This window comes from Patella vulgata, chromosome 5 (genome assembly GCF_932274485.2).
Source record: "Patella vulgata chromosome 5, xgPatVulg1.2, whole genome shotgun sequence".
Taxonomy (NCBI): domain Eukaryota; kingdom Metazoa; phylum Mollusca; class Gastropoda; family Patellidae; genus Patella; species Patella vulgata.
Window position 1 is genome coordinate 77572182 of NC_065883.2, and position 11566 is coordinate 77583747.

The 11566-nt window shown below is 38.4% G+C and overlaps 1 protein-coding gene across 1 annotated transcript; it reads left to right on the top strand.

Moving 5' to 3' along the window:
* The first annotated feature begins 4593 nt into the window (after positions 1 to 4593).
* On the top strand, positions 4594 to 10806 carry LOC126822626 (uncharacterized). The gene is made up of 3 exons (XM_050551611.1): positions 4594 to 4673; positions 6685 to 7454; positions 7684 to 10806. Exons 2-3 carry the CDS (start codon positions 6694 to 6696, stop codon positions 8945 to 8947), a joined length of 2025 nt encoding a protein of 674 aa, XP_050407568.1. The 5' UTR covers positions 4594 to 4673; positions 6685 to 6693; the 3' UTR covers positions 8948 to 10806.
* Positions 10807 to 11566: the final 760 nt, after the last annotated feature.

Consider the following 11566-nt stretch of genomic DNA (forward strand, 5'->3'; position numbering starts at 1 on the left):
AGAGAGAGAAGGGGATAAAGAGAAACAGAGAGGGGGGTAACGCCCACTTGACACAAACTAGGTCATTTCGGGACTAAGATTTGGTTCAATTTTATTTCAATAATTCGCTTGCGCATAGTGGGTCTTTAGCAGTGGGAGGACATCGGAGGACCCAGAAAAAACCCACGAAGTAACTTTCAATACACATAGATATGGAGGGACGTACATCAAAAAATGAAATGACCGGGCTAAAGAAGACGGGCATACATAATATAGAGTTTGCGATGTGGTAGATTTTGCCCTGAGAGCGGCACTAATGCCTACACTTATTTCAAATTCCAATTGTTAAGGAGTCTTTTACGTGCACGGCAATGGGTAAGTAATTATAAGCTGGAGTTACACTTTTCTGCGATAAGCGTACCGTAGTCAGAACCGGTTCCAAGTTGTGAATAATTATAATAATAAATGTCCATTTCTTGCGCGCCAAATTCTATCATAGCACACTGTATGCCCAGTCGGGGCAGAACAATAGGACATTACCCCCCCCCTCTCTCTCTCTCTCTCTCTCTCTCTCTCTTTCTCTCTCTCTCTCGTGACCTAGTTTAGTTAAAAGTAAAACTATACATATGTACAGTATCCGGGTATAGTGATAAACAATAAGGTGATATCTAATTTATTATATACCTAATTACTCTTTAATCTAGATTCCGGTTACGTATAACTACCGTGTTCCTTCACCAACATCTTTTCTCCATTAATAGTAATTTCATCGAATAGCGAATAGGCGGATCCTGGTTGTTTGTACACGGCGAATTCCTGCAACCAGTTAGAAACAAGCTAAAAGTACAAATCCGGTCCCATATCAAAACACAATAATTGACCTACATGTATATCCAAAAATATTTAAAAAACACGGAAAGATCGAGTACTTTTTTTCACGATAAACGATGAGAAGACAAAAGCAGATTTCAACATTTTAAAGGGGAGAGAGATAGAGAAATGGGGTTTAACGTCCACTCAACACAAAATAGGTCATTTCGGCACTAACATATGGTTTAATTTTATTTCAATAATTCGCTTGCGCGTAGGGGTCTTTAGCAGTGGGAGGAAACCGGAGGACCCGGAAAAAACCCACGAGGTTGGACAGGCGACCCTACTCCTTGTCACGTACAACCGACTCAATGACAGACTTTATGATACAGCGCGCGCACGCTAACCATTCAGCCATCCAACCCCCCACATTTTAAAGGTGCTGAACACCTAGCACAATATTTTCCATACTATTTGTAATTAAAAAGCACGAATCAGAATTCAACATTGGTTCATTTTAATCAATATTGATGTTTTTATCTTTCCGTAATACTGTGGGATCCTAATATCCAATATTTAAAGGCTCAATACCACTCTTGTTGTAACTGAATAATATGTCTCAATCTTTATTCTGGTCAACAAATTGTACTATTTTACAATATTCCAATTAATTGATGATATAAATTTCATCTTAACACACCTAATTTAAAACATTGGAAATATTCAACTAAATGATTTGAAAAGCCTAACGTAAACCTTTTCAAATGTGACTTGGGATTTAAAAATATTTTCGAACCCTCTGGACAAGTAAAATAGGATGTAATGGATAATTTAAACAACAGGTAGGACACCTAAACATCTAGTACTTAGATAGAGATATTATTTATTTACTGGAGCTGTCAAGCCAGCAAGAGTGTTATTGTCCCTTTAAGACAGTGAAGATGGTATAAGCAGTATACGAATTGTGTATTCTATTGGTTCTGGCACCATTTGTAATGAAAAAAGAAAGACATACTAATGGCTGATTCACAAATGACAAAGTAATAATGTAAAAAAAGAGGCGCAAAAGACTGTCGTTCAAGCTCGACTGTTCACGTATTTCACGACCGTACAATAACATATCAAAAGTGAATATAAATCACTTAATATACATTCATATTGCATTAATATGTGACCCATTTTCGTCTATTTTAAGGTTCCAACAAAAAATGAGTGATGCTCCCTTTAAGGATCATGTTCGCTAATTAAGAATCTCGTTAGAAATAATGTCATTGTCATATATATGAAAATTAGAATGTTTATTACTTAGGAGAGAGAGAAATGGGGTTTAACGTCCACTTGACACAACTAGGTCATTTCGGGACTAACACATGGTTCAATTTTATTTCAATAATTGGCTGGGTAGGCGACCCTACCCCTTGTCACGTACAACCGGGGAATCGAAACCACGCCAGTTGACTAAAGGACAGACCTCCTGATACAGCGCGCACCTCCTAACCATCCCCTCCCCCCTCGTCAGAATTAATGTGAATGTTATATGTATATGAAAATTAAAATGTTAAGGAAAGAAACATTATTATGCGGGCTAATGCTTGCAGTTGCATCGGAACATGAGCAGACCTAAATAGACATTCTCCATTTTATATAAAGCCACGGAGGCTCGGTGCTTAAGGCGTTAGCTCGCTGACTTGGGGGTTTCATGTTCGACCCTTATGTTACCGAGAAGTTTCATCGGGAATTCCCGCGTGCCCCCCCCCCCCTGGTCAGTTGTCCAGGACGGAGGGTCTGGCAAGGGACAACGTATGGTCGTACAGATGGGCAAAAAACCGAGGTCAAGCGTACACATTTACGTGCACGTAAAAGAAACCTTGGTAGTTGGAAGTCGATATAAGAGTATGGCGTGGCGCCGCTGTCCGGGAAAAATTATAACCGTTTTCATTAGCCCGGGGGAGGGGGGGTGGATGGCCGAATGGTTAGCAAGCGCGCGCTGTATCATACGGTCTGTCATTGAGTCAACTGGCGGGGTTTCGATTCCCCGGTTGTACGTGACAAGGAGTAGGGTCGCCTGTCCAACCTCGTGTGTTTTCTATGGGTCCTCCGGTTTCCTCCCACTGCTAAAGACCCCTACGCGCAAGCGAATTAATGAAATAAAATTTTTAAAAAAACATATGTTATTCCCGAAATGACCTGGTTTGTGTCGAGTGGACTTTAAACCCCATCTCTCTCTCTCATTAGCCCAGTGTGTTAAACCCCATTTCATTTCCATTATATATATGGTTGATTTGTTTTGAACTAATATAATTTACATGTACATGTATGTGGGGTGTTCTCGCTTTCCCAGTAGCTATTGTTTTCCAGGTAAAATCATTGGACCAGTACCAATTAGGGTAACAATGGTGTTAAAACTATAGTCTTTTTCGTATCAATATCAACCACTTTACATAAAAGTTATTTTATTAACAAATTTAGCATGTACATATATATTTTATTAACAAATTGAGTATTGTACATGTATATTTAAAATCCGACTAAATGTGATATCGGATTTCCGTATTCATATAAAGTCGTAAAACCAGTTAATAATCTTTGTTTTTCATCATGTATTCTTCTGTTTAATGCTATGTATTTTCTTTTCTTTGGACGTGAAACGCCTCCATTTCCATATTGTAAAATTTGTATCTCTGTGTAACTTTCAACTATTTAATAAACTTATCATAAACAGTGTTCCTCGTAATTAAGGAATAAAATTAAACTGACATATGAACGAAAAATCAGACAGTGATTTATAGTTCACACATGTCATAGGTTAAATTGAACATGCAATAATTAAAACACTAATCTATAACTAATCCCTAATCCGCTTAATTAGTACGGTTAATCTGCTGGGAAAGTGAGAACAAACCAAATATGTGTGCATTTAGAAGTTAACAATCAATACAACAATATAACAATATAACAATATAACAAAAACAACTATCAGCTATATCGATATGATATAATTATCAATTTATAAAATCTTCAAATGATCTGTCATTGGGTCGAGAGGCGTGATCTTAATTCCCAGTGCGTACGTTAGAAGGAGTAGGGTCGCATTTTTCTCTAGAGGCGTGGTTTTGATTCCCAGTCTGTACGTGGCAAGGAGTTGGGTCGTCTTTCCTCAGAAAGCTAAAGACCCCTACGTGCATTCAACTTAAACTATATGTTAGTCCCGAAATGGCTTGGCTTGTGTCGAGTGGACGTTAAACTCCAATTCTCAATTTTATTATTATTATTATTATTACAGCATATTTATAGTGCGTACTTTCATATAACATGTTCAGGGACACTTTACAAAGTGACAATGTAATAATACACAAACAACTAGATTATGGACATGTTAACGGTTGTATACAGAGTCAGTCAATTTTAGGGTTGCCCTCTCTATGCCTTTACCCCACCGTCAATTAATGTCAATCTAAATCATTTAAAAGATATCTACATTCCCATCCCCTTTTAGGAAATCCAGAGATCTATGGACATTTACAATAACCTTCTGTCATAAATACACGCCATTAATATTCTGACTCTTACAATGTTAATCATTAATTTTTAAATCCGGGTTACTATTTGTTTAAAATCATGATGTAGCGTTTATTTCTCGAACAGCCTCGATTTGACTTTAATTGCGCTGACTAAACAGCACTGATAATAGATACGTCACGTTTTTGGACCGGTTTATTGTAGAATGGTTCTAGTCCCGCCCCGGATCCAGTTCTCCTATATATAAAGATGCCGGGTCTCATTCTCAATAATCAGTTGATGATTGGAGATAATCAGAGGGAGAATTCAGGTTTTTAATTATATTTCATCCAGGTTTAATAAAGCTGCGATTTAATTCATAAGAGGTTAGTTTTTTTAATCAATTATTGTTAATATTTAAATTTACACAGATTTTTTAAATTTTATTTTATCCATTATTGTTATTATTATTTTTTTTTTTTTTTTTTTTCGCGTGTTCGATCCCTGCATTGGCCGAGAAAGTTCATCCAGATTCTCCGACGTGGTTTCCCCTTGTCAGTGGTGCAGAACGGAGGGCCTGACAAGGACAGCTGTCTAGTCCTTCGGATGAGACAAAAAACCGAGGTCCCGTGTATATATTGGAATGCACGTAAAAGATCCCCTGATAGTTGAATTCGATATAAGAGTAGGCGATAGTGCCGCTGCCCGGGCAAAATTTCCCTCATAGCACACTGTATGGCGTATGCCCGTCTTCATTAGCCCAGTATAGGAGCAGAACAGTAGGACGTTAAACTCCATTTCATTTCTTTTGTTGTTTTTTTCTTATAACGTCTGTGTAGTTTGCCTTGTCCGCAGGTTTTGTTTTGTCCACAGGTTTGTTTTGTCCGCAGGTCCATCTAATATGTTTTATTTTTTGTGTGTAGGTGTAGTGTTGTCCTCCTGGACTTACTATACTAAGAGTACACACATGTATATTTAATACGCATAATAATTGTGATTTTCCCTTGTCAGTGGCGTAAGGTGGGGCCTGATAAGGACAGCTGTCTAGTCGTTCGGATGGGACGAAAAATCGAGGTCCCGTGTATACATTGGCGTGCAAATAAAAGATACCTTGGCAGTTTGAATTCGATATAAGGGTGGTTTATGGTGCCACTGTCCGGGTAAAATTTCTCTCATAGCACATTGTATGGCGCATGCTGGTCTTCATTAGCCCAGTCGGAGCAGAACAGTAGGACGTTAAATCCCATTTCATTTCATTTCAGTAGTCAAATGGCTTGGTTTCGATTCTCGCTTGTACGTGACAAGGAATAGGGTCACCTGTCCAATCCTGTGGGTTTTCTCCGGGTCCACGCACCCCCCCCCCACACACACACACACACACACACAGTGTGGTGCGGGGAACATTTTGTCAGTGCAGCGGCGCTACGGCCTAAATAAAATTATTGTGAATTCTGGTACCTCGGTTTTTTGTCCTATCTGAGGGACTACACGTTTCCTTTGCCACACCCTTCTGTCTTGCACCACAGAAAAGGAGGAGCCACGCCGGAAAGCCCGATGGACCTTTGTTTTCTCGGCCACCACGAGGCTCGAACATGAGACCTCCAGGTCAGCGAACTCCATAAATGGCCTACATTCTGTGTTTAAACAGATGATATATGGCCGCAGTATTTTAGAGTTGGACACGGTCATATTTAATATTTTGTGTAATAAGTCGAACACAAGTCTTTATTTTATTTGAGAGAGCAGAATGAAGGTAACTAGTTCTAGCATTCTATGCGATTGACTTTAATCAGCCACCTAGAACACCTTATATCACATCTCATTTTAACAAATTTATGTTCTGTTTTGTAATTGGAATGATCTTAACCAACACAATATTGTGACAAACGATGATTTCATTTCATCGATTGCCCATGCAAAATAAGGAGTAGCAGTTGTCCTGAGGTACAACGCTTGAGATTGCTTTCTTCAGTGAGTAAGGCGTTGGACCACTAACCTGGAGTTCCCGTGTTCGATCCTGGTGTCTGCCGAGAAAATTCATCGGGATTTTCACCCTTGTCAGTGGTGCAAGAAGAATGGCCAGGGCATATTCGTTGGGATGGGACAGAAATCCGTGCTCCCGTGTTTACACATTGTCGTGAGCGGAAAAGAACCGTTGACAGCTGGAATTCAATATAAGAGTAGGCTGCTGTCCGGGCAAAATCTCCCCTAGAGCACGCTGTATGACGTATGTTTGTCAGCATTAGCCCGGGCGGAGCAGAACAGTAGAGCGTAACACTACATTTCATTTCATTTGTTTTTGGATTCCATCTACCATGGGTTTGGTTGCGTGCACATACTAAAATATATACCGTTACGCTAGTCATATTCTATTGTGGGTTGGTTATTCTTTTACAGATTGCCAAGATGAAACCACCATTTAACCGATCAGAGTCCGTCGAGGTTGGTCACAGCGATGTTCCGGAGGCCTCACCCATTGGAGAAGACGCTGTGCCCAAAGACATTAACAAAGACTCCTCCAAGCTGTCACCAGAAACAATGGATGAGTATACATACGATGGTTTAGAATTAGACGTAGGGTATGTTTCCGCTTCCCCATCCAGTATCTGGATTGACGACACCGCTTCAGAATCCGGAGAATCCGCCCAAGATGACATCCGTGGAAGCAGGAGATCAAAGCAAGTGACATTTCATATCGGAAGCGATGCCAACGCCGAGAACCAGTTGAAGAAGCATATCACTGATGATCTGTCGATACATACCAATTTAAAACAAGGAGAGATAAACAAGATATTTTCTCAAGATTCTGATGGTCTCGGCATGGTTAAAGGTGACAGAGATGAAAAATCTTTCCAAGCGCCAATATTCACGACAAAATCCACTTTATACGAATCTCAGCAAGAGAACACAGAAAAGTACCCACCAGCTTCAAACGGATCTAATAAAGTTCCTTTAACCCACAAGCCTATTAAACCCGGTCGACAAATTTTACGATGGAATCTGCTGTTTAATCTTTTGGTGTGGGTGATGGTGTCTTTACCAATCTGGGTACCATTTGTATCAAAGACGGTAGCCATCTATCTTCTACCAAGTGTCCAGAGTGTTTTTGTTTTGATGTGGTTAGTCATCTGTCTTCTGGCGTCAAGAAATGTTATTCGTTTATACAGGTTAGTTCATGGTTTATCTTCTTTTATTGTGTTAAACGAATAATATTGGTTAATGATTGAGTTTCGTGTTGTAGACTTTCGAAAAAATCAATTCGTAGACAGATTTCGACATTTCTCCAAAATTTAAAATATTTCAAACTAGAACCATGTTAAGGAATGACGCTGAGCCTCCGCCTTGGTTACCGAATGACGTAAGAATATCTATGACGTACAATTTTGTATTTTACAGACACAGAAACCATGATTTCCAGAAAGATATCGTTGAATCATCCGATATTCATCATCTCTTCATCATCAGCTGCTACAAGGAACCCGTTAGTCTTATAGCCCAAAGCGTCAACACCATCGCCAACCAGAAAGACGTCCATAACATAACCATGACCGTTTCCTTTGAAGAAAAGACTCCAGATTTGGACAAAAAGATCAAGAAATTGACCAAGAGGTTTCAAGATTCAGGTTTCGCTCGACTACTTTTTACTGTTCACCCATTTGGCTTGGAAAATGAAATTCCCGGAAAATGTTCCAATGCCAATAATGGTTTTCGAAAGTCAGCGGAGATTCTGCAAAGGGAAATGGGCCTGAGCTTTGACCCTGACCGTATCATAGTAACCACGTGCGATGCAGACAGTCAGTTTTCACCAAATTACACAGGGGCTTTAGCGTCTAGATTTATCGCCGCTAAAGATAAGCATAATACCATTTATCAGGCCCCTTTGTTTTATAATTGGGGGTTAGATGGAGCTTCATTTATCACCCGAGTAACGGGTTTAGTTCGATCAACCCTCATGCTAGGAGCTTTAATACCATTTAATATAAATTCTATGAGTATATTTTCATTCTCTTTACGACTGTGTATAGATGGTAATTTCGTTCATCCAGCCTATCAAATGGACGATATCATATGTTTAATTAGATGGATGGGCGTGACCGGAAGAAAAATTAGAATCTGTTTTTTACCGGTCCCTGTGCTCAGTGGTCCGACGACCGGTTCGACAGTAGAATTAGACATCATGGAATGGGCCAGACAAGCTAGGCGATGGACAATTGGTGCTGCCGAGGTTTTCCATTATTTTGTTGTTAAATCTCGTAAAATGCCCAAACTACCGGCTTTATCTTGGGGTTTAAGTTTTTTAATTTACTATGGTATATTATTATGTTCAGGTTCGTTATATAGTTTATCTATGTCATTATCAGTATATTTTATTATTGGCGATAGTTTCGTACCATATTATGTATCCTATTGGCTCTACGCTCTCGCCGCTACGCAACAATTCTGTTTCTTGATTGTTTTCATATTAGACGTATTTACTACACGTATTTTAAATGTTAAAGAACATATTTCATTCATCAGAAACGTTTTTCAATGGATTATGTCCCCTGTCGTTCTACTGTGTTATTCATTGGTTGAATTTTACGCCCTGCACGAGGTGGCCATTCGAGGCAAGAAGGTCTGCAAACATGGCGCGTCAAAGAAAGATAACTTGAAAACGTAGTTTGGTACATAAAATGACTCTTTTATCAAACACGATTTCTGATCGTCCAAAGGGTTGTTATTATCATTCTAGATTCTGATTGTGACGTCATATGTATAGCGAGTACCATATATAGACCGGAGGTCTCGATTCCTGCTCGAATGCCAATCGACTCTGTTTCGTATCCGAAAATTTACTTACCAAATCGATTCCAGTGATATTCGACATTTGTGAATTCTGGTCGGATAGATCCGAGAAAGAAATTGAATACAAATGAGACCAACTGTTAAAAAAAAACAAAAACACGTATTTATATGGAAATATTCGTATCAATGTCGTAGAAGTAAAAGACGAAAAACACGTGATAAATGTGGATATAACTGTTATTAGGCAGAAGCTATCGCGAGTAACAATTATTGCTTTGTGATATATTTATGTCTTTCAGGGGGGGGGGGGGCATATCCACGTCAGATTAAACTAAACTATGTAAGAATGCCGCCCTTTCATTGGCTAAGATCTGAAATTTGTATTAGGATGATAACCCTCACCCAATGAAGAGGGAGCACCCTTTAAATAGTTTAGCTAAGGATTTCATGAAGAAGTCCCAGGGTCGTTTATTGTTGTTTATTACAAATTTCACGTCCAATGTTAGTATGGACAGGTTGATTTAAATAACATATATTTTACATATAAAGTAGACCCCATGTCTATATTGTATAGATTTTAAACATTCATCAAAACCGAGTGATTCCACCGAATTTGTAAATATGTCTTTTATATAATTATATATTAATTTGTTGTTTAAATGGGTTTTTTTTAATAAACTGTTTATTATAAATATACTATAAAGGTACTACCGGTGACGAAATCTTTGAAATATTTCGGAGGTTCAGACTTATAGAATTTTAAAAACATTCATCAAAGCCGAGTGATACCAACGAATTTGTAAATATGTCTTTTATAGAATAATAGAGTGATATGTTTTTTTAAATGTTTATTTTAATAAAATGTTTATTATAAATATATACTATAAAGGTACTACCGGTGACGAAATCTTCGAAATATTTCGGAGGTTCAAACTTAAATAAAGGTTATTTTTTTTACATTATTTAATATTATATTCATCAAAACCGAATGACACCAACGAATTTGTAAATATGTCTTTTATAGAATTATAGAGTGATTTCTTGTTTAAATGTTGTTTAAATATATACTATAAGGGTACTACCGGTGCTGAAATCTTCGAAATATTTCGGAGGTTCAAACTTAAATGAGGGTACTACCGGTGATGAAATCTTCGAAATATTGCGAAGGTTCCAACATAAATTCGGGTACTACTGGTGATGAAATCTTCGAAATATTTCGTAGTTTCAAACTTAAATGAGGGTTATTTTTTTACATTATTTAATATTAAAGCTGCACTATGTAAGACTTAAATCAGGTTCAGACATTTGTTCACACGACAAGCCTTTAATCAGTTTTCTAGACCAATCGGATTCAGTGTAAATTTCAAAATTTAACGATAAACTGGATAATCTAGACTTATCTTCGTTAGATCTTGTCAAATCGCCAAACACCCATAAATAGACTCAAAATATAGTAATTTATTTTGCATTATTTATTTGTGAACAATTAATATTATAGCAAGAACGTCCAGTTCTTTATGTAAATCTTACATAATGTACCTTTAACCATGGTTTATCTAGCTAGATATTTTGTTATATTTATAGATATGGTCTATAGCTAGTCTTCGTGGTTTATTTAGCTAGCTTAAAACTGTTATATTTATAGATAGATTATATAGCTAGCTAGTCTCCTTATTTTTGAATTTTTTAATGTTGAAATGATCATGTTTATATGTTTGTATTTTTTTATGAAGAATAAAATACTTGTGTTGTGTTTTCTTAGTTTTTAATTTGTTAGTTTGGTTAGAAATAAAAATACGCCGTATAGTGTGCAATGAGGGAATTTTGCCCGAGCAGCGGCACTATGGCCTGCTCTTATATCGAATTCCAACTGCCAAGGGATCTTTTACGTGTACGCCAAGGTATGCACGGAACCTCGGTTTGTTTTTTGTCCCATACGAACGACTAGACAGCTGCCCTTTTCAGGCCCCCCGTCCTACACCACTGACAAGGCGAAACCACGCTGGGAAATCCCGATGAACGTTCTCGGTCAATGCAGGGATCAATAAACGATCTCCAGGCTAGCGAGCCAGCGTCTTAGCCACTTAGCCACTGTGGCTCCCTGATTTTGTTAAGGCATTTGGAAGTAAATGCATAGATGAAAAAAATGGGGTTTAACGTCCTACTTTGCTCCACCAACCGAGCTAATGAAGACAGGCATACACCATGTATCTGCTATGAGGGAACTCTTGCTCAGGCAGCAGCCCACTCCTCTGCGAATTTAACTGTCATGCCAACGCCAAAGTTGACATTGGACCTTGGTTTTTCGTCCCATCCGAAGTACCAGGCACCGTTCCTCCAGGGTCCTCTGCCCTGCACTAAAAGCAACGGGGGAAATCAAGAATAACTTATTCAGTCAATACTTGGGTCGAATCCGGGACCTTCTGGTAAGTGAGCCACTGTGGTCCCCTATCGCCGTGTACTATAGAACAATCCGCCTGTCGACAATCCCATC

What these genes read in the sequence shown, in the direction of transcription:
- LOC126822626 (XM_050551611.1), top strand. Translation starts at nt 6,694, where the DNA reads ATGAAACCACCATTTAACCGATCAGAGTCCGTCGAGGTTGGTCACAGC. An exon ending in AATGTTATTCGTTTATACAG is followed by an intron (nt 7,455 to 7,683) that starts GTTAGTTCATGG and finishes TGTATTTTACAG; the next exon opens with ACACAGAAACCATGATTTCC.